This window comes from Narcine bancroftii, chromosome 4 (assembly GCF_036971445.1).
Source record: "Narcine bancroftii isolate sNarBan1 chromosome 4, sNarBan1.hap1, whole genome shotgun sequence".
Classification (NCBI taxonomy): Eukaryota; Metazoa; Chordata; class Chondrichthyes; order Torpediniformes; family Narcinidae; genus Narcine; species Narcine bancroftii.
In genome coordinates this window covers 210521160-210547855 of record NC_091472.1, presented here as the reverse complement: position 1 = coordinate 210547855, position 26696 = coordinate 210521160, and the positions used below count along the sequence as shown (strand labels likewise).

General features: G+C 45.1%; 1 protein-coding gene across 1 annotated transcript in view; it reads right to left on the bottom strand.

Moving 5' to 3' along the window:
* LOC138761559 (zinc finger protein 850-like) overlaps window positions 1-14489 on the bottom strand; it is an 82190-nt gene extending 67701 nt beyond the window's left edge. The window contains exons 1-2 of the mRNA XM_069933875.1: window positions 14334-14489; window positions 11996-13298 (exon numbers count right to left, since the gene is read on the bottom strand). Coding sequence (XP_069789976.1) covers window positions 11996-12786 — 791 coding nt within the window. The 5' untranslated portion in view covers window positions 12787-13298; window positions 14334-14489. The remainder of the gene's footprint in view (window positions 1-11995; window positions 13299-14333) is intronic.
* Between the last annotated feature and the right edge of the window lie 12207 nt (window positions 14490-26696).

Here is a 26696-nt window from a genome sequence, read left to right as displayed (position 1 = left end):
CAAGTGCAGCTTATATAAATATGTTATTGTTCAGCATGTTTCAAAATCTGTTTGTGAGCTCCAGTACCTGGGTATTGTGGCCAACAAGGATAATTTGAGCCTTGGTTGGAATCCTTTCTCATGGCTAACTGCTACATTTGGGGAGTGGGCCACACTATCCTCCGTTGGTTGCTCGCGTCATTGCTTATCTTTGTAATTGTTGTTTTGATTTCTCTTTTTTTGCTCCCTCTGTACTCAAATACTGGTTAGGCCTCGCAAATGACAGATTGTGACCAAGGGGTGGAATGTAATGGAGGATTAAAACCATGTACCCAGATGCTTTTTGCTTATGTGGAACTGACGACACTGGGTCCACACGCAGGTCACCTTACTTTCAGAACTAGCAGATGTAATTAAACTCAGCCATGGGGACTTATCTGAAGATACACTTTGAAATGGAATTCCACTGTGAGGCCCAGGGAAAGCAGTTGTCAAATGCAACACTCTGAAATTGACGAATTGGTCACAACCTGTCTTGCTCGAGAAGTTTTAATAAGTCTTTGTATCTACGAGATAAACCAGGAAATTATAACATCCTGGTTCCATAATAATTAATCTTCTAAATTGTAGAATGTAATGTTCAGTTTTGATTTTGACTGACAAATATTAGAAGGAGTAGGCACATGATTAATTGTTTTTGGGGTATATAAGCCTGTGGTCCTGCTGCTGAAGTTTAGACTCTCCGAGGGGTGGGAACACCCCTTGTCAAGAAGGAAGAACAGCCAGAGTCCGAGCAACGTCCCGGTCGGGGGAGGTGGAGAAGCTGCTACCAGCGCCCTGACAACCTACTACAAGTGTGCAGTCGTTGCCTCGCTTCGGCAGTTGGGACCAGTCCAAGCGTTGATAAGTATAGTTGGGAAGGGCTTGCATATTGTAGTGTGAAATCAGCTTTTGAATTAGTAATAAACATTTGTATAAACTGAACTGCTCTCGGTGTGTGTGTCTATTTTCTTTCGGTAGCTCAAACACTGTGACCAATCTAAAATGAACAAAATGAGAGGTATAAGTTTACCCAAGACACTCTTATACCTCTTTACCCACATACATATCAATCGTGATCATTTTTACTCTCATTACACGTCTTCATCTGTCCGTCTATTTTGTAATTGTTCTGCAAATTTTCGTGCTTCTTCTGGATCCGAGAATAGTCTGTTTTGTTTTCCTGGAATAAATATTTTCAATACCGCTGGATGCTTTAGTATAAATTTATACTCTTTCTTGCATAAAATCGCCTTTGCTGTATTGAACTCCTTTCTCTTCTTTAGGAGTTCAAAACTTATATCTGGATAAATGAAGATTTTTTGCCCTTTATACTCCAGTGGCTTGTTGCCCTCTCTTACTTTTTCCATTGTCTTCTCCAGTATCTTTTCTCTTGTAGTATATCTTAGGAATTTTACTAAAATAGATCTTGGTTTTTGTTGTGGTTGTGGTTTAAAGGCCAATGCTCTATGTGCCCTTTCTATTTCCATTTCTTGCTGTAGTTCTGGACATCCTAGGATCCTTGGGATCCAATCTTTTATAAACTCCCTCATATTCTTGCCTTCTTCATCTTCCTTAAGGCCCACTATCTTTATGTTATTTCTTCTGTTATAATTTTCCATTATATCTATTTTTTGAGCTAGCAGTTCTTGTGTCTCTATAGCTTTTTTATTAGATTCCTCTAATTTCTTTTTTAAGTCCTCTACCTCCATTTCTGCTGCTACTGCCCGCTCTTCCATCTTGTCCATTTTCTTTCCCATTTCTGTTAAGGTCATATCTATTTTGTTCATTTTCTCTTCTGTGTTGTTTATTCTTCTTCTTAAATCATTAAATTCCTGTGTCTGCCATTCTTTAAATGACTCCATGTATCCTTTAACAAGAGAAAGTATATCCTTTATCTTGCCTTTCCCTTCTTCTTCTATTTCACTGTACTCTTCCTCTTCTTCTTCCTCTGGGTTGGCCATCTGTTGTTTCTTTGTTGCCCTTTTCTTCTCTTCTTTCTTGTTTCCATTGTCTTCTGTGTTCTCTTCTTGCTGCAGGTGTTCTGCAGCTGTCGTTGCTGGCTGTGGAGATCGACTCCCCAGCTGGTCCCCCCTCCCGTCGGTGTGTTTTTTTTCATACGCATGCGCGGTTGCGCACTTTTACTCGGCTCAGCGAGCCATTTTTGTAGTCCAATTTCTACCGACCTGAGGAAGCGGGTTTCTCTCTCCACAGCGGGCCTCTTCGAACAGGTAAGGCCTTCTCCTTCTTCCTCCGTTGTCTTCTCTTCCTCTCTTCTTACCGTTGATTTTGATTTTTCTTTTTTGTCGCCATCTTCTTTCCACCTTTATACTCACTTTTCTTTAACTTTTATTTCTGTGCCTTTGTGTTTTCCTTTGTTTTTTCCGACTTTTCTGGAGAGGGCTGGAGTTCACCGTCCGGCCACTACTCCATCACGTGACTCCTCCCAAGTTTTGAACTCCTGAAGAAGAGAAAGGAGTTCAATACAGCAAAGGCGATTTTATGGAAGAAGGGGTATAAATTTATACTAAAGCATCCAGCGGTATTGAAAATATTTATTCCAGGACATCAATACAGACTATTCTCGGATCCAGAGGAAGCACGAAAATTTGCAGAACAATTACAAAATAGACTGAGAGATGAAGACGTGTAACAAGAGTACAAAAGACTGCGAACTAAAAAGACGTGTGTATAGGACTATATACATATATAATACATATATTACATAAGTGTATGTGCAGTTAAAAGAAAATATATAGTGTATAGAGAAGAATTAATGAGGGAAAAAAAGGGGAAGAGAGGAGTAAAGAGGGAATTTAGAGAGTGACCTTTGTTGTATATAAAAATTGAAATCTTTTCTGGGGGGCTGGGTAGGGAGAAATTACGGTCACTGCAAAATCAGTTGACGCTTGCGAGTGAATTCGCAAATCCAAATGGAGAGGGGAGATGTGGTTGCCCGACAAGGGATAATGGGCAACTCAGGAAGGGGAGGGGACAATGGGGTTAAAGAAATATTAGGTAGGAGAATAAGGGGAATGTTTGATGTGTTAAAAATGTTGTCTTATAAACTGTTCAAAGAAAGAAAGCAGAAATGGATGAGAAGGAAAGGTGATGATGAGGAAACGGAAGGGAAAGATAAACAAAGTATAAAATGGCTACATTAAACTATATGACTTTAAATATTAATGGAATACATAACCAAATCAAAAGGAAGAAACTGCTAAATTTACTGAAAAAAAGAAAAAATTGATATTGCATTTGTGCAAGAAACACACTTAACTGAAGTGGAGCACAAGAAATTAAAGAGAGATTGGATAGGACGTAACGGCAGCGTCATATAACTCAAAAGCTAGAGGAGTGGCTATATTAATCAGTAAAAATGTACCAATTAAAATAGAAGAGGAAATAATAGATCCAGCAGGAAGATATGTAATGATAAAATGTCAGATATATTCGGAGTTTTGGAATTTACTTAATATATATTCGCCTAATGAAGAAGATCAAAAATTTATGCAGGATATTTTTTTGAAGATAGCAGATACGCAAGGGAATATATTAATAGGAGGGGATTTCAATCTCAATTTGGATTCAAACATAACAGAAAGAATAAAGTAACCAAATTTATAATTAAATCGATGCAAGAAATGCATTCTGACCACATGTCCAGCCCACCTGGCTTGGGCTTTCAGCAGGAGGCTGCAGACCCCAGCTCGTTCCAGGATTTCCATGTTGGGGACTTTGTCCTGCCACCTGATGTGGAGGTGTCTGCGGAGACAGCTCAGGTGAAAGTGATTGAGCTGTTTGGCGTGTCTGGTGTAGACAGTCCAGGACTCGTTGACGTAAAGCAGGGTAGTAATGACTACTGCACAGTAGCTTGGTGTTGAGTCCTCGCTGCTCCCAGATGTTCTCACGGAGTCTCCCAAAGGTGGCACTGACTTTAGCAATCCTGTTGTTGACCTCAGCGTCTATGTTCACTGCGCAAGAGAAAGTATGCTGCCCAGGTAGGTGAAGTTGTCAACTACCTGGAAGTTCTGGCCCTTCACTGTGATGCGCGGCTCCTGGTATGCCTTTCCTGGGGCAGGCTGGTATATACCTTCGGTCCTTTTGGTGCTGATAGTGAGACCGAAGTTGTCGCAGGCTTGTGAGAAACTGTCCATTTCACGATACATCTTCTGCTCTGTGCTGGTATTGAGTGCGCAGTCATCAGCAAACAAGAAGTCTCTGATGACAGTGTCTTGCACCTTTGTAACTGCAGGTGCCTGAGGTTGAACAACCTGCCATCAGCTCTATATCTGATGTGGATTCCTTCTTCATAGTTATGGAAGGCATCTGTCAGCATGGCAGAGAATACCATACTGAACAGAGTCGGGGTAAGAGTGCAGCATTGTTTGATGCTATTTGTCACTGGAAAGGCCAACGACTCGTTGCCATCATCCAGAACTTTCACCATCATACTGTCGTGGAACTTCCGGACGATTGTGATAAACTTGCTGGGGCAGCCAAACTTCTCCATGATCTTCCACAAGCCTTCTCTGCTGACTGTATCGAAAGCCTTGGTTAGATTGAAAAAGGTCATGAAGAGGTTGCTGTGTTGGGCCTGGAATTTTTCCTAGAGTTGGTGCACAGCAAAAATCATGTCCGCAGTCCCACGTTCAGCACAGAAGCTGCACTGGCTTTCTGGGAGTAGACCTTGCTCAAGATGTTAGAGAAGACAATTTAGCAGGATGCAGGCCAGAATCTCCCCTGCAATGGACAAGAGGGTGGTTGTCACAAGACTGGCGGTTGCCTTTCCTCTTGTAGATGTGGACTATGCTGGCATCTTTCAGCTGTTGCGGGACCTGTCCCTTTCTCCACATGGACTGGAAGAGTAGTCAGCTTTTGCATCATGACAGGGCCTCCTGCTTTGTATACCTCATCAGGGATTGCATCGTGTCCTGGCGCTTCACTGCCTTCCTGACTTCATCTACTGTGGGGAGGGCGTCGAGGTTCTTGTTTATCTCTACCTGGGTCAGGCGGGCAATGGCCTCCTTGTTGATGTTGGCAGGATGGTTAAGGACATTGTTAAAGTGCTCAGCCCACCGCTCCAGAATCTGCTTCTTCTCTGTCAGCAGCTGCGTCTCATCTGTGTTGAGGAGCCAGAGAACTGGGGTCCATATACAGCCTTAAGTGCATCGTAAAAGCGCTTTATGTCGTGGCTGTCTGCATGGCCCTGAATTTCATCAGCCTTCTTGCTGATCCAGTTGTCCTGCATCTTGCGAAGTTTTTTCTGCACCTTGCGTTGGTAAAGGCATCTTTCTCGGCTAGAGATGAGGAGTTGTTCTGGTGCGCTCTGTACTGTTGATGTTTCTCCATTAGTAGTGCCTTTATTTCTTCATTCTCATTGAACCAGTCTTGGTTTCTTCGGGTTGCTGCTCTGAGATGTTCGAGGGCGGTGGTGTAGATAGCGTCTCTGAAGGCCGTCCACTGTTCCTCAACACTGGTCCTGTCTTCCTGTGATGTGGATGGTAGTCTGCCTTCAAGATCATTGGCAAATTCTTCTGCAACACTGATGCAAATTATGTATCCCTAAATATTTAATATCCTCCTTGGGCAATTTAAACTGCGTACCCCTCTGACCATGAGAAAAGTCACCTACTGTCAAAGACATAATTTCACTTTAATCCCAATTTATTTTACAACCCAAAATTTACCCATATCATTCAAGTTAAGCATAAAGATAACTCAAGTTCTGTCTAATATATTAAAACATCTGCAAATAAAATGATTTTGTGTTCCTCTCAACCTACCCCAAATCCTTAATTTGTAAATCCGAGCAAATCATCTGGGTACATGGTTCTATAACTCAAATAAAGCTGGACACAAGGGATATCCTTGTCTACTCCATCTTGTTAAATGGCACAAAAACCTGTCCATTTGTTACTACTTTAGCTTTAGGACTATTATACAAAGATTTAAAATTTTTTAAAATTAACCCAAATCCAAACTTTCCTAATACCTTAAACAAAAAGTCCCACTCTAAACTATCAAATGCCTTTTCTGCATTTAAAGCCTCTGAAACACTAAAGTCACCTTTTTTTTGCGCTAGATGAATTATACTAAGAAATCTAGCTACATTTTCCAAAGATTGTCTTTTTTTAAACAAACCCTGTACAATTCATATTAATTAATGTAGGTAACAAATTATTGATTCTATTTGCCAAAATCTTTGCTACTATTTTATAATACAAGGAAGGTTTTTAAAGGAACCTTTGTCAGGAATCACATCAAAAATTATTCTGGAAGAGTAGACTTTTGTGAATACTTGCATAACAATAGGAATTAATAGATCCTTAAATTCTTTATAAAATTCAGATGGGAAACCATCTTCTCCTGGAGATTTATTACTATGTAAAGAATTCATTGCTTCTTTAACTTCTGCCTCAGTAAACTGTACATCGTGTTGTTTGTTTTTCTAAACTTAACCTAGGCAATATTATCTGTGATAAATAATCATTTATTTTAGTTTCATCTAAAGATTTCAAAGTAAATAATTTCATATAAAAATTCCAAAATGATAATTTATTTCTTGAGGTTTATATGTAATTACATCAGTATCCTTTTTATTGCATTAATTACTTTTGAAGCATGTTCCATTTTTAATTGCCAGGAAAAAATCTCAGGGTTGTATGTGATGTCATGTATGTATTCAGACAACAAATCTGAACTTTGACATAGATGACAAACAACAATAGGCTCAGCATTGATTCCTGAGGCAAACCACTGGCAGACATCTAGTTAGTTGCTTCTCCCCTTTCCCCCGTAAGAACAATGTCTAATTCAATGTCGTGTGTGTGTGTGTGTGTCTCTCTCTCTCTCCCATCCCCCCATCCCCCCTCCCCCTACCCCGGACAACACTGTTTCACCTGATTATACATGATATTGAACTTGAACTCACACCTGTGGGGTCCAAGGTTTGAACGTTCTCTCCAATTCCCAAAACTCGGACACGAGAATCCAGTATGATGTGTCATACAGTGTCAGAGGTGGACTTTCTCAGGAAGAGATTTCAGCCAAGAGCAGTGAGCTCGCATGGGTGAACTTGGACCACCCGCTGATTGAAGATGTTCAAACCCACACTGGGGTCCAGTAGTGAAGGAGGCCAAACGAGAAGCCCGCAGATGCTGGAAAGCTGGAGCAGGGCAGAATGCTGGGGGAACTCAAGTGGGTCGGGCAGTATCTGGGGAATAAAATCAACGTTGATGTCTCGAGCAGGGCCCTTCACCCGAGAGTTGGGCTGGGGGTTGGGGAAGGCACATGGGCTGGCAAGTGAATGCAGGTGGCAGGAGAAAGTTGCAATAGAGCCTCGAGGTGATGGGGGGGGGGGGAGTAAAGGGACATCAGGCTGAGAAAGGGACATTCTGATTGGAGGAAGGGGAGGGGAACTGGAGGGTGTGGGTGAAAGACAGGGATGGTGGTTGGGGGGAGGAGGAAAGGGACCAGAGAGATGGTGAAGCAAGGAGGGTGTGTGGGGCAATGAAAACGGAGGGGGTATAGGTGGAAAAGCAGAGCGCACACACACACACACACACACAAGTCTCTCCCTCCACCGATTGTACAGATACAGGTGGAGAGCATTCTGGCTGGTTGCATCACTGCCTGGTATGGAGGTGCTAACTCTCAGGACAAGAATAAACTCCAGACGTGCCAGATTTTATTGTGGAGTGAAACAGCCTCTATCCTCAAAGACCCCCACCAATCAGGTCGCGCCCTTTTCCCTCTCCTCTTTGTCTTCTCTTTGGCTTGGCTTCGCGGACGAAGATTTATGGAGGGGTAAAGTCCACGTCAGCTGCAGGCTCGTTTGTGGCTGTCAAGTCCGATGCGGGACAGGCAGACACGGTTGCAGCGGTTGCAAGGGAAAATTGGTTGGTTGGGGTTCGGTTTTTCCTCCTTTGTCTTTTGACAGTGAGGTGGGCTCTGCGGTCTTCTTCAAAGGAGGTTGCTGCCCGCCGAACTGTGAGGCGCCAAGATGCACGGTTTGAGGCGATATCAGTCCACTGGCGATGATCAATGTGGCAGGCACCAAGAGCTTTCTTTAGGCAGTCCTTGTACCTCTTCTTTGGTGCACCTCTGTCTCGGTGGCCAGTGGAGACCTCGCCATATTACACGATCTTGGGAAGGCGATGGTCCTCCATTCTGGAGACGTGACCTACCCAGCGCAGTTTGATCTTCAGCAGCGTGGATTCGATGCTGTCGGCCTCTGCCATTTCGAGTACTTCGATGTTGGAGATGAAGTCGCTCCAATGAATATTGAGGATGGAGTGGAGACAACGCTGGTGGAAGCGTTCTAGGAGCCGTAGGTGATGCCGGTAAAGGACCCATGATTCAGAGCCGAACAGGAGTGTGGGTATGACAACAGTCTCCTAAATAGAATAATACCTAGTGTCGCCGAAAATGTTCTCCCAAAATCACAGTGCGGCTTTCGCGCAAACAGAGGAACTACTGACATGGTCTTTGCCCTCAGACAGCTCCAAGAAAAGTGCAGAGAACAAAACAAAGGACTCTACATCACCTTTGTTGACCTCACCAAAGCCTTCAACACCGTGAGTAGGAAAGGACTTTGGCAAATACTAGAGTGCCTCGGATGCCCCCCGAAGTTCCTCAACATGGTTATCCCTCTCCTACCATCGGGTAAAAGGTTCAGGAGCCAAAATACGAACACTCAGCGTCACAAGGTCAGCCATTAGACTCACTGCTTTACTTTTCGTATGCTACTATTTTAATTTTTTTTATTTATAGTAATGTTGTAGAATGATTATAATATGTTTGCACTAAGATGCCATTTTGGCCCATGAATCCATGCCGTTCAATTTACACCCAAATGACCTACATCCCCAGGATGATTCAAACGGTGAGAGGAAATTGGAGGCATGGGAAAACCTATGCAGCTGCGGGGATACCTGCCATCCCGTGTACAACAGGGGCACAGCGCACCAATCAGTAAAGGAACACAAATGAAACAGAAAAGTCTGCAGATGCAGTAATTGTGGTAAAAACACACAGGGCTCAGGCCCAAAACGTCGGGAATATATCTTTACGTTGGAAGTCCAGCCGAATTTCTCAAGCATTTATGTGTTTTTAATGAAGGAACATGTCTAGTTACAGTTTACAATGGGTCGGACACGACAGCCTCTCCCAGGGATATTCTAAAATAGTCTCCACCCTTAACCGACGTACACCATGCATCACTCACGGCCCACAACCTGGAGTGGAACATCCACCCTTTACCATCATACACCATGCAACGCTCACGGCCCATAACCTGGAGTAGATCTCTCACAAATGGTCTTACAGCTCGCAACCTAGAGTGGAGTTCAGGCATTGTCTCAAGGGGTTAGAGAAATCAAATTGGTCCATGTGAAGCTGCATAACAGAAAGGGAGCTCTCTGATTGAACAGGAAGAGGGTGGAGAGCTGGACAGGAGGCAGAGGGATAAGGAGAGGCCAGGAGATAGTGTTAAAGGATATTGAGAAGTTGATATTCATAGTTGGAGATTGCCGAGACAGAATACAAGGCCTCGTTCCTCCTATTTGCAGGCAGTCTCAGTTTGGTAGAAAATGAGGCCACGGACTGACATGTCAGTGTGGAAATGGAACATGGAACTGACACGGTCGGCAACTGGTAGGTCCTTGCTGTTGCAGCGGACAGAGGGAAGGTGCTCAACAAAGTGATCTCCCAGTCTGTGTCCCGTCATGTAGAAGGCCCAGCGTAAGCACTGGATCCAGTGGATGATGCCTGGCAGAGTCACAAGTGAAGTGTTGCTTCACTTCTAAGGACTGTTTTGAGGGGCGAGCCAGGAGATGTGGGTGTGGCATTTGATGATGTCGTCACAGGGATGGTTCTCGGAGGGAGGGACGAGTCGGCAAGGGAGTGGGTCCCTAGGGAGAGGGGAGAGGAAAGGTGTGTCTGGTGGTGGGATCCTGTTTAAGGTTGTGGATCTTGCAGAGAAATTCCCACTTGATACAAGGCAGAAAAACCAAAGGAGTTGGCTACAAAATGATTGGGGCTGGCATGAGGAGAACCCCTTGCATGCAGTGAGATGGATCAGTCTGGGAGAAGCTGTAGGAAAGGGAGGTGGACACAAGCTCAAATTTAATAAATAAAATGAAGACTAGACATGCAGCACATTAATAGCCAGGAGTCCATGCTGCCCATTTTACATCCAATTGACCTACACCCCACGCCCAATACATTTCGAACAATGGGAGGAACCCGGAACCCTTGGGGAAAACCCATGCAGGAATGGGGAGAAATTACAAACTCCTTAGACAGCTTGGGATTTGAACCCAGGACCGGTTCCAATCGCTGGCACTGTAATGGTGTTGTGCTAATCGCTACAGCAACCTTTCTGCCCCAGAGGAAATGGAATGGACAATTGCAGGACCGCGGAGAAATTGCCTCAAACGAAGCTGAAAGAGCCACAAAAAGGGATTCAACATTCTTGTGAATTGTAAGGAGGGGCTGGAGCAGGGGAGGCCGAGGGAGGCAGGGCCTTATGGAGATTTTTAAAATCACCAAAGGTATGGAGAAGATCGTCAGTCTTCATCTTTTCCCCAGGACAGGGGATTCTAAAACTGCAGGGGGGGGGGGGTTAAATTTAAGGCAGGAGGGGAAAGATTTATAACAGACCCAAGGGGGAATATTGTACCCGATGTGGCCTCCTCTATGTCAGAGACTGGACACAAGACTGGGAGATCGTTTTGTTGAGCACGTTTTGCTGTCCCTCCCAGTGAGCAACCATTTCAATTCTAGGCCCCATTCCCACACCCACATGTCTGTCCAAGGCCTCGTGCACTGTCAAACCAAGGCTACCTGCAAATTGGAGGAACCTCTAATATTCCATCTGGACACTTTCCAATCAGATGGGATTAACATCAGTTTTCATTAGACCTCTACCGTGAGACTTTCTCTCCCTATTCCCCATTTCCTTTCCTCCAGCTCCCCACTCCCCTTCCCAACCAGTTACCCCCCCCCCATCACATCTCAGCTTTTTCCTCTTCTTCCCGCCTACTTGTATCCACCTCTCTCCTGTTAGCGTGAGCTTCTCCCTCTTTCTCCCTCCTCATTATTCAGGTGACTGTCTGCTTTTTGCTCAGAACTTGATGAAGGGCCCAAGCCCAAAACATTAGTTAACTTATACATGTTGAGTGACCTGCTGAGTTTCTCCAGTATCGCACTGTAGACCCAACGTCTGCAGACTCCCCTATTTAACTTTACACAGAGGGTGGTGGGCATGTGGAATGAGCTGCCAGGGGAAGAAGTGGAGGCAGGTGAACTTAAAGACATATATTCAGGAACATGGATCAGAAGGGTGTAACAGGGATGTGGGCCAAATGGGGCCAGCAGAAACAAGCTGGGCTGAATGGCCTGTTTTCTGCCTGTGCTGAACAAGTTTATGAACTATCGAGACTGATCCGCGACCCAACTCCGAATGCCCACCCATGCCCCATACCCCTTGGTTCAGAAAACATTCATTCACTTCTGTCTTTCCAAATGAGTTTACGAAACATTCATTCCCACTTGTGGCAAAGGCTTCCAGACTCTAACCCACCCAGGTTCTGCTCCCCAAGTGGCTAGGTTCCCTCCATCACCAGAATAGGGAGAGGAGGGAAAAGTTATCAGTTGTATTTCAGTCAATGGGAATGGGCGGAATAATAGTTCAGCACAGGATAGATGGGCAAAATGACGCATTTCTGTGCCGCTCTGTGGTTCAACAGCAGAAAGACCATTCAAATAATCCTAACTGATACCCAAGAACAGCCCTTGCTATTCAACAGACAACTCGCTGCATGTCAAGGTCCAGGTCATTTATTTGGCATGTGCCAAGTACATTCAGCTACGGATTAAGATCAGCTGGACGAGAACAGGATGAAGGACAAGGTCCAACCCTGGTTAGAATGTCAGGGGTGTGGGGTCAGATCAGCAACAGAATCTGGCTCACTTGTGGACCCGCTGATGCTTCAACAGGCCATCTGACCGGGTGAAACTCTTGCCGCAGCTGAAGCAGGTGAAGGGCCTCTCCCCGGTGTGGATTCGCCTGTGCGTCTTAAGGCTGGACCTGTTGGTAAAGCCCTTCTTACACTCGTGGCAGGTGAAGGGCCTCTCCCCAGTGTGGACTCGCTGGTGCGCCGTCAGGCTGGATGACTGGGTAAAGCCCTTGCTGCACTCGGGGCAGGTGAAGGGCTTGTCGCCAGTGTGGATCCGCTGGTGTCTCCGCAAGTTGCACGATTCAGTGAAGGCCTTCCCGCACTCGAGGCAGGTGAAGGGCCTCTCCCCAGTGTGGACCCGCCTGTGGGTCAGCAGGTCGTAGGTCTGGGTGAAGCCCTTACCACACTCGGGGCAGGTGAATGGCTTTTCCACACTGTGCATCCGCTGGTGTATCTGAAGACTGTACAACCTGGTGAAGGCCTTCTCACACTCGGGGCAAACGAAAGGCTTATCCCCGGTGTGGACCAGCTGGTGTCTCCGCAGGTCAGAGGTCTGGGTGAAGCCCTTGCCGCACTCAGGGCAGGTGAAGGGCCTTTCCCCAGTGTGAACCCGCTGGTGGGTCCTCAGGGTGGAGGACTGGGTGAAGCCCTTGCCGCATTCGGAGCAGGTGAAGGGCCTGTCACCAGAGTGGACCCGCTGGTGTGTCCGCAGGGTGAACAAATCAGTGAAGTCCTTCCCGCACTCAAGGCAGACAAAAGGCTTTTCCCCGGTGTGGACCCGTTGGTGTCCCTGAAATGGGTTCATTGCTATGTGACAAGGATATAAATCAATGCAGTCTTGCCCCGGGGCACACAGCGTATGCACAGCCCAATGGAAGATCTCGGACAGCTGGGCAGTGGGTTAAATCAAAACCGAGGCTGGGACAAGGTAAGAAGTGTCCTCTCGCTGGACATCGCAAACCCCAGAAACAAGGGAGACCTCAATTCTGGGTGCGCTCTGCTCCTGGAAACTGTGAGGAGACTGGATGTCGGAAGGCGCTGGCCCGTAACGTTGGGGATTCTTTTTCTCTTCCACCGATGCTGCTCGACCTGCTGAGTTCCTCTAGCAGAGCGGAGCGACTAGCGCAGCGCAATTACAGCGCCAGGCACCCGGGTTCCAATCCAGTGCTGTCTGTAAGGAGTTTGTACGTTCTCCCTGTGACCTTGGTGGGTTCCTCCCAGCCTCCACAAAAAATCCTCACGGGGTTTGTCAGTTAATTGGTGTATTTGGGCGATACGGGCTCGTGGGCTGGAAGGGTCTGTTACCGTGCTGGATCTCTAAAATTAAAAATAAAAATAAGTTTTGTTTTGGGTTAGATTGTTGTGTCCAAGTCTCCAACTAGCACAAAAATTCAAAACTTATACTTTACATTGACAATGTACATTTCTATAAGCTCCCCCTCAATCTTTTAAATTCCTAGTCGATCCAGCCTTTCTTTATATGCAAATCCTGCCATCCCTGGTATCAATCCTGTGAACCTTCTTTGCACTCCCTCTATGGCCAGGATGTCTTCTTCAGATAAGGAGACCAAAACTGTACATAATACTCCAGGTATGGTCTCACCAAGGCCCTGTACAACTGCAGTAGAACCTCTCTGCTCCTGTACTCGAATCCTCTTCTATAATGCAACATTCGCTTTTCTCACTGCCTGCTGTACCTCCATGCACATTTTCAATGACTTGTGCACAGTGTCACCCACGTTTCATTGCATCTCTCCTTTTCCAAATTGGACACCATTTAGGTAATAATTTTCTCTTCCACTCGTGTTTGAGTGAGCGATGTTAAAATATTCCACATTGTGCAAAACTTTCTGTGTGAAACTGCTTGTGTTTCACCAGGCAGTTCAATTGGGTGAAGCCCTTCCCGCACCCGGAGTAGGTGACCGGCCTCTCCCCAGCAGAATCGCCGATAGATCTAATAGGGGGGGGTGGGGGGGAATCAGGGGGACTGGAAAGGAGGGACCATCCCTGCCAGAGGTCCTCTTCCCCGCCCTACTCCTTGCCCTGTATGGGCCCATCTGACACCTGTTCCCCTTCCCCTTGCCCCGTGAATGACCCTGTCAGACCCCTCCCCCTTGCCCTGTGTGGGACCGTCTGTCCTCTGTCCACACTCCCTCTGACCCTGTGTGGGACCCTGTCTGTGCCCTGTTTCCCCACCCCCTGGCCCTGTGTGGGACCCTGTCTTCTCCCTCTTCCTCTCCCCCTGTGTGGGACCCTATCTGTCCCTCTCCCCCCTTCCACTGTGTGGGACCGTCTTCCCATCGGCCCAACTGTAGGGGGACGAGGCCCCGGCCGGACCCTGGTGCCGCTCACCTCAGATCAGCGCAGCTCCACTAGGGACCCCTCCCGCTCCGCCCGCCCGGGGCAAATCTGACCTCCACAACTGGGCCCAGACAGCGGCCTCCTTCGTGGCCCGGCAAGTTGCTCAAGGAACTCTGCCGAGGAACGCTTGCGGCCCCTGTGACGTCAGTGCGTACGCGCCTGCGCTTGGGAAACCGTCACTTGACGGGGCGGACGTAGCACGGGAGGGGGGGGAGCTGTCCATCAGAGGAGCGTCCCGGCACATGCGCACAGGGGCTTCCCCGAGCCGTTTCCTGGTGGAATGTACCCCCGGGGGACTGAAGTGTTTCATTGGGGCTGGGAACAAGGGGGGCGGGGAAAAAAGCAGCGGGGAGGGGGTGGTGGGTAAAACTGGCCCGAAATGGGGCAAATAGACGGGTAGACCTCATGTTGGGAGTTTTAAAAGGGGAAACGCCAGAAAGGAAGCGGGGAAACTACGCTCAATGATGGGGGTGGGGATTGGGCTGGGCCCGGCGAGGGAGGTCCGGGCTGGTGAGGGTGCGTAGCAGGTGATTGACAATAAGCAGAGATCAGATTCAGAAAACGTTGGGTCGGACCCAGCTGAGGATGTTGATGATGGTGTGAGAAACAGAAGTACCCTCACAGAAATTGCTCGAGACAAAAATTGAGAACAAAGAACATTTATTATACAACAATGCAAAGTTGGGTGCTTCCCCTTACCCTGGGAATACACACACACACTGGGGCTCACCCAACTTTTATACAGTTTATTTCAGTACAGAAGTACCCTCCCCCTTACGTTCTTCTGCCTCCTAGATGAGTTTGGCATTGCAATCCTGTCTGCCTACGTGCTGTTTCTGTGAATTTGGAGGACCAAGGACCATGTCTGTGTCCCATCATGTCATTGTCCTTATTCACACCTTCCCAACCCTCAGGGCTTACTAACTCTTATATGTAGATGCTAATTCTGTCCAAGGCTTACTAATTACATATGCGGAACTTGCTGACTCTGTCTAGGCTAGAAGATCCTTATCTTATTCAGACTAACTTTACTTCTGTGAGAGATGGGAAAATTGATCTAAAATTATGAACATGGAAGAAACTAAAATTCATCAGTTAATGGCTGTAACCAGTACAAACAGGATGAGCTTGGGGATTAGGATGCAGGAAAGCAGAGTCAGCACGATTAACATAAGAATCTTCTAGTCTTTGTGACAAGACCATAAGACTAAGAAAAGGAATGGTAAGGTACAATAGAATGTAGGAAGTTGAGGTAGTCTGGATCAGATAAAGGTCTCCTAGCCCTGGACAGAAGTACCAAGTCCTACATATCTAATTAGCTAACCATACACAGATTTATACATATGAAATTAGCCAACCCTAGATAGAATGAGTCAACTCCGCATACCAAGAGATTGTAGCCCCGAGAATCAGGAAGGTGTGAATAAGGACAATGACATGATGGGACACCCACAGGATACCCCCTGGTCCTCCAAGTGTACTGAAACTGCACGTAGGCAGGAAGGATTGCCTATGCCAAACCCATCCAGGGGGCAGAAGAATGTAAGGGGGAGGGCACTCTGATACTGAAATTGACTGTATAAAAGTTGGGTGAGCCCCAGTATGTGTGTGTATTCCCAGGGTAAGGGGAAGCACCCAACTTTGCATTGTTGTAGTAATAAATGTTCTTTGTTCTCAATTTTTGTCTCGAGCAATTTCTTTAAAGGTACTTTAATTTCTAACAAATGGGGGCTCGTCCGGGATCACACTCCCTCCACTGACAGAGTACCCCGACGACGAGAGTAGGTGCACCCCGGCTGATTCAGCTGGACTCACGGGCGACGGGTGGCTGGTCAGTGGAAGAAGCGAGTGATATCCGAGAAGAGGCATTGAGAACAAACGATGGAAGGAAGCGCGCTAGAGCATTGCTACTGGAACTCGGTAAGAGTAATTTTACTTGTTTATAAGTATGGGAATAATGAGTAGCAAGGAAGAGAGTCCTGGTTCAGGATGTGAACACCAGATAGCTACGTACAGCCCGCTTGGGTTGATGTTATCTGAGTGGGGCACAGGAAAGACCCGTGGGAAAGACAAACTGACAATGGTCAGGTATTGTTGTAGTCCTGGTTCAGAATGTGAACACCAGATAGCTACGTACAGCCCGCTTGGGTTGATGTTATCTGAGTAGGGCACAGGAAAGACCCGTGGGAAAGACAAACTGACAATGGTCAGGTATTGTGGTATTGAATGGGTTAAATACCCGGTTAAAGGGAGCTCCGTGTACTGGCCAAAATTCGGATCCGAGGATGAATGGATGTGTCAAGCTTTGAACCTATGGCTCTATCAAAACCAGAAAGACAATGTTGAGAGCAGGGAATATGCAGCCTGCTGGCTCAAGGGACCCATTGAACAACTGGTTTTGAATGAGAAAGAATTCAGGGATAAGAGAGAGGAGGAACCTTTTGTCCCTGAATCACAGGGTTGGGATGTGTTACATTCCCTCCCTCCACCTTATGTTCCTCCTATGCCGGCTCCTATCTTTCCTTCCCCTCCTATGACCTACCCTTCTGCACCTTCCCCACCTCCCCCACCACTAGAGAAGAGAGAAGAGAGCAGGAGTGGTATGATAACTTGCTCACAAAGCACTTGATTACCACCTCTGTTGACAGGAGAGAGAGGTAACTTTAATTCAGAACAGCGTGAGACTCTTCAGGAAGAAAGGGCAGAACCCTTTGATTCATTTCCCAGGGAGCAGGAACCCAGACCTAATAAGCCAGAAACCAATTGGATGAGACCACTGCGGGAAGTTCCCATGGGAGAGGGTCTCGGTTTCGTAAATGTGCCCCTGACCAGTACTGAAGTGCGTAACTTTAAGAAAGAACTGACCTCCCTGATAGAAGATCCCCAGGGATGTGCCGAACAGTTAAGACCAATTTTTGGGACCAAATATATATACAATATGGGGGTCTCGACATAGAATCCCCAGCAGGGGAACAATTGGTACTAACAGGTTTTGTTACCAACTCAGCCCCAGACATTAGGAGAAAATTACAAAAGACAGAAAATTGGCATGAGCAGGGAATAACCCAGCTTCTACAGATCACACAAAAAGCATTTGTCCTGACATCTGAGGATAAGCAGAAAGCAAAGGCTAACATTTTGATGCAAGCAGTTAAAGTAATAGTAGATGAGTAACATGGAAAAGGCAGGGACTGTGTGCCAGCTCCTGAATGTTGGGAGAAGCGTCGGGAGTGGGAGAGTAGAGACCAGAGATAATTTCATAAATCACGACTTCCCACTTCAGTCACTGACCAATATTGATTAAAATTCATGCTAAAAATTAAATGTCATAAATGATCGTTTTTCAATACTGTAGAATTAGTGAATTTAACTACCAGTTAATTCCAATTTATGAAATAAATTGTATTCAAATGTGATTTTGCACAGGGAGTACCTGAGAGTTGAGTGATGTTATAACATTTGCAGGGAGAAATGTTTGCGCAAATAGGGTGAGTTCTACACATCTTATTTTAAGTGTATGTAAGATAAAGAAAGGATCTGATGTGTAAAGTGGCTGGATCAGCCAGTTGAAGGGGGAGTGTGCATGTCCCTTTAAGTGCACTGTGGCACTTGAAATTGAGGCTTCAGGCTCTTGTCTTGCAGTTAGAGGTATGGAGCCCTATCAATAGATTTAGTACATTTCTTCTACACATTCAGCAGTCAAGGTCCGTGAGTTTAAAGATCACCCACCTCTGGAGAATAAAGATACCTCTGGGGATTCCTATGGGGATTCCTATAAGTTTAATCATTCATTTCTCTGGTGCATTTTCCTCCGGAGTGAAATTAATGCCTCAGCACAATTTTTCTGTATTGCAGCTGTTATTTAATTCATGATAACTTTCCCCCATTCATCAGGTTTATATTTAAATCCGGTAGTGCGGAAGTTACATTGTAAATAATCACGGAGGTAAACCCTGCGCGACTGGATTCAGCTTAATGGAGAAATAAACCTGCGAACTGGTCTATGGTGGTGTGTGAGTACTGCAATAGGTGGAATATGATTTAAATTGGTGGCATCGTTCAGAACAATTGGGCGCATAGGAATAATAGCATTAATTACTCACAGATCTTGTACCTGATACTATTCACTACGTCCCGGCTTCAGGACTGGGAAATTGGGATGGTACAGAGAAATTGCCATGGCACCAATATTTCTTGATTCACTAATGACTCCACAAGCTCCAGGATTCATGCAGCAAAACTTTAAGTGCAATATTATAGCCGGTACTTAAATGATTGTGTGTGCAATCAACATTGCAAAAATATGAAAGGTAATACAGGTGCTCCCCTACTTATGATTTTATGATGACACAATAGCATGACTGTCATTTACTTTCATATAATGTGTTAAAGGTCATCACAAACATCATTGATTTCCTCGTTGGTTAATCACATTTTCGGAAAGCTTACAGGGACTGTTGGGAGAGAGCAAGGCAGCGGGATCAGTATGAGGACTGATACAGTGCTGTCAATGTTAGACAAGGTACGTCTCCAATTAAGATTTTTTTTCAACTTATGCTGGGTCTGCTGGAACGCAACCCTATCGTAAATTGAGGAGCACCTGTGATGTTCTTCTATCTAAAGCCAGCTTTAGATAAACTTTTATCATTCTGACAAATCCAGGTCTAAGTCTAATTTTCCTCCAGCCTTTGAGCAAGCACTGCCACTGCTGCATCTTACTGATCACCTCCTCACCAATGAATCAGAAGACCATGGTGTATGGCACTCACTGCACAAGCAGTCTGAAAATGTATACAAGCCTGTTCAACTTCATTTTACAAAATCAACAATCGGTTCCAGGCTCCCCAATATTCTCTGTGGAGAGAAAATTGCCAGATTTTTACCCTTTTAATGCCCTTGGTTATGTTTGCCTCTTCTCAAAGATTACATGGCTGCACAGAGGAGCAAGGCTGAAAGTGCCTTGAAGTAATCTGTTGGCTGCACTTGTGACCTTTAGTCAGAAAATGCATGGGCTCTTGTCTCACTTTGGGTAGTGCAGCGGTTAGTTCAACTATATTACAGTGGCACTGATGAGTACATGGATGTGAGGGGGTTGGAGGGTTATGGGCAGGGAGTAGGTAGGTGGAACTAGTTGGAGTTTCATGTAAATCGGTGCGGACTAGAAGGGCCAATATGGCCTGTTTCCGTACTGTTATTGCTATATGGTTATTATATGGAATATGGTTGTGAGCTGTGGCACAAGGCATTTTACTTAAGGCAGAACTAAAGGTTGAATATGTTTCAAGTTCTCTTGCAGAGGCTCTTGTGCTACAATGTCTGTTATGTACTCTAACAAATTGGAGGGTTGTGCCCCATACAGACAAGCAGCTCCAACTGCATTTTAATAAGGTCTAACATATTCAAAACCCATGCAAATATGGTTTGTGTTTCATTTTACAATTTTTACACTAACACAAAGGAAAGTCAGATTGTTATTCATTTTATTAAAATCTAGTGATTGGTTATATGTAAAAGCATGGCAAGAGGATCAACTAAAACCTTCCTGGGATGGTCCCTTCTGTGTACTTTTAATTACAGACACCGCAGTAAGAACAAGAGAGAAAGGCTGGACCCACATTCAAAGAATTAAACCAGCTTCTGAACCACAACATCACGACACACAGATTCAACCCTCAACCTGGCGTGCAGTTCCTCATCCTTCAGACCTGAAACTTACACTGCGCCCTGACAAAGTGCCGTAATGTTACATTTATTCTTGTATTTTTTAACTGTTTATACATTTATTGTTGTATTTTTAACTGTTTATTTTCTTAACTGTTTATTCATTTATTGGGGTATTGTTTGTTAACTGTTTATATCACTTCATTACTCGCTATGTTTTAAGTCCTCCTGGAATAGGGGCAGCAGAGGTTACAATTGTGCTCCTTTAGAATGTAGACAGGGCATAGATTTAATGTATAGTCATAGTGGGATATGGGTTAACAAGGGATTCCAATACGGACCAGGGGAACTGAACAGCTTTAGTGGAGTACATCTAATTTGTATCTTAGCCTACACAGGTATTAAAGACAGGAGTTTTAAAGCGATAGCACAAAGGACATGGTGGGACAAAGACAGACAGAATGGTAGTCAGGATTGTACATGTCGCAGAGAGAGAGAGTTAATACATATGCTAATGTACACAGACAGGCTGCAACTCACAAGTTCAATGATACCCATGCTAATGTTAGCAGACAAGCTGCAACACACAGTTAAATCACAAGAAACAATCCCCCCCCAGCTTGGTCTCTTTTCATCACCCCGTGAAGGGGAGCACCAGTTACCAACAACGTGAGCTGCTTGACACTTTAATATCAGGCTCCAGACAAGCCTTCGGAGATCGGTGGCCCTAGGGTTCGGGGCTGAAGAGGACATCAGATACTAGCCACAATTCAACGGAACCGCCTGACGACTGCTACTCGTTCGCTGCTGAAGGCAGCGTTTCTCACAGACTGCTACTCGTTCGCTGCTGAAGGCAGCGTCTCTCACAGACTTCGTCAGGACAATGCTTACAAAAGTCGGGTGGTTAAAAGACACTGCTTCAATGTTTCAACGTGAATCTGCCCATGCCCATGTTCAGACGTGGCAACTTCGGACTGATGTGGGATGGACTAGACTCTTTACTGAGAACTGGAGCCTGATACTCGCAACCCTAATAAGCAGCTGGACTCGCTACTCTGACCTTCATGGTGCTCCCCTACCTAAAGACTTTACACAGAGATTACAATTCGGTTATTGACCAGCTGGGTAAAACAACACCTTACACTTGAAAGATCAGTATTACTGATCTAAAAGAAAAGTGAGGAGGGGGGGGGGGGGGGGGGAATCAGTCACACTGACACTAGTAACCAAAGATCAGTAACACTGATCATGGTGAAAGATCAGTATTACTGATCTAAAAGAAAAGTGAGGATTGTGAGAGATGGGAAAATTGATCTAAAATTATGAACATGGAAGAAACTAAAATTCATCAGTTAATGGCTGTAACCAGTACAAACAGGATGAGCTTGGGGATTAGGATGCAGGAAAGCAGAGTCAGCACGATTAACATAAGAATCTTCTAGTCTTTGTGACAAGACCATAAGACTAAGAAAAGGAATGGTAAGGTACAATAGAATGTAGGAAGTTGAGGTAGTCTGGATCAGATAAAGGTCTCCTAGCCCTGGACAGAAGTACCAAGTCCTACATATCTAATTAGCTAACCATACACAGATTTATACATATGAAATTAGCCAACCCTAGATAGAATGAGTCAACTCCGCATACCAAGAGATTGTAGCCCCGAGAATCAGGAAGGTGTGAATAAGGACAATGACATGATGGGACACCCACAGGATACCCCCTGGTCCTCCAAGTGTACTGAAACTGCACGTAGGCAGGAAGGATTGCCTATGCCAAACCCATCCAGGGGGCAGAAGAATGTAAGGGGGAGGGCACTCTGATACTGAAATTGACTGTATAAAAGTTGGGTGAGCCCCAGTATGTGTGTGTATTCCCAGGGTAAGGGGAAGCACCCAACTTTGCATTGTTGTAGTAATAAATGTTCTTTGTTCTCAATTTTTGTCTCGAGCAATTTCTTTAAAGGTACTTTAATTTCTAACACTTCCTACATTCTATTATCTTCTTTCTTTCTTTGGCTTGGCTTCGCGACGAAGATTTATGGAGGGAGTAAATGTCTACGTCAGCTGCAGGCTCGTTTGTGGCTGACAAGTCCGATGCGGGACAGGCAGACATGGTTGCAGCGGTTGCAGGGGAAAATTGGTTGGTTGGGGTTGGGTGTTGGGTTTTTCCTCCTTTCTCTTTTGTCAGTGAGGTGGGCTCTGCGGTCTTCTTCAAAGGAGGTTGCTGCCCGCTGAACTGTGAGGCGCCAAGATGCACGGTTTGAGGTGATATCAGCCCACTGGCGGTGGTCAATGTGGCAGGCACCAAGAGATTTCTTTAGGCAGTCCTTGTACCTTTTCTTTGGTGCACCTCTACCCTTATTCTATATTCATACTGGCTTTATTCATTACACATATGTCCATACTAGCTTTCTTCATCTCTCATATTTTTATAATTGTTTTACTCATCTCTCACAATGGAAATATGATTCCTTCCTCCCTCAATTATGTTCCCGCTGCTTCAGTTTACAAGTGTTAGAAATTAAAGTACCTTTAAAGAAATTGCTCGAGACAAAAATTGAGAACAAAGAACATTTATTACTACAACAATGCAAAGTTGGGTGCTTCCCCTTACCCTGGGAATATACACATATACTGGGGCTCACCCAAATTTTATACAGTCAATTTCAGTATCAGAGTGCCCTCCCCCTTACATTCTTCTGCCCCCTGGATGGGTTTGGCATAGGTAATCTTTCCTGCCTACGTGCAGTTTCAGTACACTTGGAGGACCAGGGGGTATCCTGTGGGTGTCCCATCATGTCATTGTCCTTATTCACACCTTCCTGATTCTCGGGGCTACAATCTCTTGGTATGCGGAGTTGACTCATTCTATCTAGGGTTGGCTAATTTCATATGTATAAATCTGTGTATGGTTAGCTAATTAGATATGTAGGACTTGGTACTTCTGTCCAGGGCTAGGAGACCTTTATCTGATCCAGACTACCTCAACTTCCTACATTCTATTGTACCTTACCATTCCTTTTCTTAGTCTTATGGTCTTGTCACAAAGACTAGAAGATTCTTATGTTAATTGTGCTGACTCTGCTTTCCTGCATCCTAACCCCCAAGCTTATCCTGTTTGTACTGGTTACAGCCATTAACTGATGAATTTTAGTTTCTTCCATGTTCATAATTTTAGATCAATTTTCCCATCTCTCACAATCCTCACTTTTCTTTTAGATCAGTAATACTGATCTTTCACCATGATCAGTGTTACTGATCTTTGGTTACTAGTGTCAGTGTGACTGATTTCCCCACCCCCCCCCCCCCCCCCCCCTTCCTCACTTTTCTTTTAGATCAGTAATACTGATCTTTCAAGTGTAAGGTGTATTTTTCCCCAGCTGGTCAATAACCGAATTGTAATCTCTGTGTAAAGTCTTTAGGTAGGGGAGCACCATGAAGGTCAGAGTAGCGAGTCCAGCTGCTTAATAGGGTTGCGAGTATCAGGCTCCAGTTCTCAGTAAAGAGTCTAGTCCATCCCACATCAGTCCGAAGTTGCCACGTCTGAACATGGGCATGGGCAGATTCACGTTGAAACATTGAAGCAGTGTCTTTTAACCACCCGACTTTTGTAAGCATTGTCCTGACGAAGTCTGTGAGAGACGCTGCCTTCAGCAGCAACAAGTAGCAGTCTGTGAGAAACGCTGCCTTCAGCAGCGAACGAGTAGCAGTAGTCAGGCGGTTCCGTTGAATTGTGGCTAGTATCTGATGTCCTCTTCAGCCCCGAACCCTAGGGCCACCGATCTCCGAAGGCTTGTCTGGAGCCTGATATTAAAGTGTCAAGCAGCTCACGTTGTTGGTAACTGGTGCTCCCCTTCACAGGGTGATGAAAAGAGACCAAGCTGGGGGGGGATTGTTTCTTGTGATTTAACTGTGTGTTGCAGCTTGTCTGCTAACATTAGCATGGGTATCATTGAACTTGTGAGTTGCAACCTGTCTGTGTACATTAGCATATGTATTAACTCTCTCTCTCTCTCTGCGACATGTACAATCCTGACTACCATTCTGTCTGTCTTTGTCCCACCATGTCCTTTGTGCTATCGCTTTAAAACTCCTGTCTTTAATACCTGTGTAGGCTAAGATACAAATTAGATGTACTCCACTAAAGCTGTTCAGTTCCCCTGGTCCGTATTGGAATCCCTTGTTAACCCATATCCCACTATGACTATACATTAAATCTATGCCCTGTCTACATTCTAAAGGAGCACAATTGTAACCTCTGCTGCCCCTATTCCAGGAGGACTTAAAACATAGTGTTAGAAATTAAACTACCTTTAAAGAAATTGCTCGAGACAAAAATTGAGAACAAAGAACATTTATTACTACAACAATGCAAAGTTGGGTGCTTCCCCTTACCCTGGGAATACACACATACACTGGGGCTCACCCAACTTTTATACACTTGATTTCAGTATAGGAATACCCTCCCCCTTACATTCTTCTGCCTCCTGCTGGAGAGGTTTGGCATTAGGCAATCCTGCCTGCCTACGTGCAATTTCAGTATACTTGGAGGACCAGGGGGTATCCTGTCGGTGTCCCTTCATGTTATTGTCCTTATTCACACCTTCCTGATTCTCGGGGCTACAGTCTCTTGATATGCAGAGTTGGCTCATCCTGTCTAGGGTTGGCTAATTTAATATGTATAAATCTGTGTAAGGTTAGCTAATTAGATATGTAGGACTTGGTACTTCTGTCCAGGGCTAGGAGACCCTTATCTGATCCAGACTACCTCAACTTCCTACATTCTATTGTTCCTTACCACTCCTTATCTAAGTCTTATGGTCTTGTCACAAAGACTAGAGGATTCTTATGTTAATCGTGCTGACTCTGCTTTCCTGCATCCTAACCCCCAAGCTTATCCTGTTTGTACTGGTTACAGCCATTAACTGATGAACTTTAGTTTCTTCCATGTTCATAATTTTAGATCAATTTTCCCATCTCTCACAATCCTCACTTTTCTTTTAGATCAGTAATACTGATCTTTCAAGTGTAAGGTGTTGTTTTACCCAGCTGGTCAATAACCGAATTGTAATCTCTGTGTAAAGTCTTTAGGTAGGGGAGCACCATGAAGGTCAGAGTAGCGAGTCCAGCTGCTTATTAGGGTTGCGAGTATCAGGCTCCAGTTCTCAGTAAAGAGTCTAGTCCATCCCACATCAGTCCGAAGTTGCCACGTCTGAACATGGGCATGGGCAGATTCACGTTGAAACATTGAAGCAGTGTCTTTTAACCACCCGACTTTTGTAAGCATTGTCCTGACGAAGTCTGTGAGAGACGCTGCCTTCAGCAGCGAACGAGTAGCAGTCTGTGAGAAACGCTGCCTTCAGCAGCGAACGAGTAGCAGTCGTCAGGCGGTTCCGTTGAATTGTGGCTAGTATCTGATGTCCTCTTCAGCCCCGAACCCTAGGGCCACCGATCTCCGAAGGCTGTGTGGAGCCTGATATTAAAGTGTCGAGCAGCTCACGTTGTTGGTAACTGGTGCTCCCCTTCACGGGGTGATGAAAAGAGACCAAGCTGCGGGGGGGATTGTTTCTTGTGATTTAACTGTGTGTTGCAGCTTGTCTGCTAACATTAGCATGGGTATCATTGAACTTGTGAGTTGCAGCCTGTCTGTGTACATTAGCATATGTATTAACTCTCTCTCTCTGCGACATGTACAATCCTGACTACCATTCTGTCTGTCTTTGTCCCACCATGTCCTTTGTGCTATCGCTTTAAAACTCCTGTCTTTAATACCTGTGTAGGCTAAGATACAAATTAGATGTACTCCACTAAAGCTGTTCAGTTCCCCTGGTCCGTATTGGAATCCCTTGTTAACCCATATCCCACTATGACTATACATTAAATCTATGCCCTGTCTACATTCTAAAGGAGCACAATTGTAACCTCTGCTGCCCCTATTCCAGGAGGACTTAAAACATAGCGAGTAATGAAGTGACATAAACAGTTAACAAACAATACCCCAATAAATGAATAAACAGTTAAAAAAATAAACAGTTAAAAATACAACAATAAATGTATAAACAGTTAAAAAAATACAAGAATAAATGTAACATTACGGCACTTTGTCACGGCGCAGTGTAAGTTTCAGGTCTGAAGGATGAGGAACTGCACGCCAGGTTGAGGGTTGAATCTGTGTGTCGTGATGTTGTGGTTCAGAAGCTGGTTTAATTCTTTGAATGTGGGTCCAGCCTTTCTCTCTTGTTCTTACTGCGGTGTCTGTAATTAAAAGTACACAGAAGGGACCATCCCAGGAAGGTTTTAGTTGATCCTCTTGCCATGCTTTTACATATAACCAATCACTAGATTTTAATAAAATGAATAACAATCTGACTTTCCTTTGTGTTAGTGTAAAAATTGTAAAATGAAACACAAACCATATTTGCATGGGTTTTGAATATGTTAGACCTTATTAAAATGCAGTTGGAGCTGCTTGTCTGTATGGGGCACAACCCTCCAATTTGTTAGAGTACATAACAGACATTGTAGCACAAGAGCCCCTGCAAGAGAACTTGAAACATATTCAACCTTTAGTTCTGCCTTAAGTAAAATGCCTTGTGCCACAGCTCACAACCATATTCCATATAATAACCATATAGCAATAACAGTACGGAAACAGGCCATATTGGCCCTTCTAGTCCGCACCGATTTACATGAA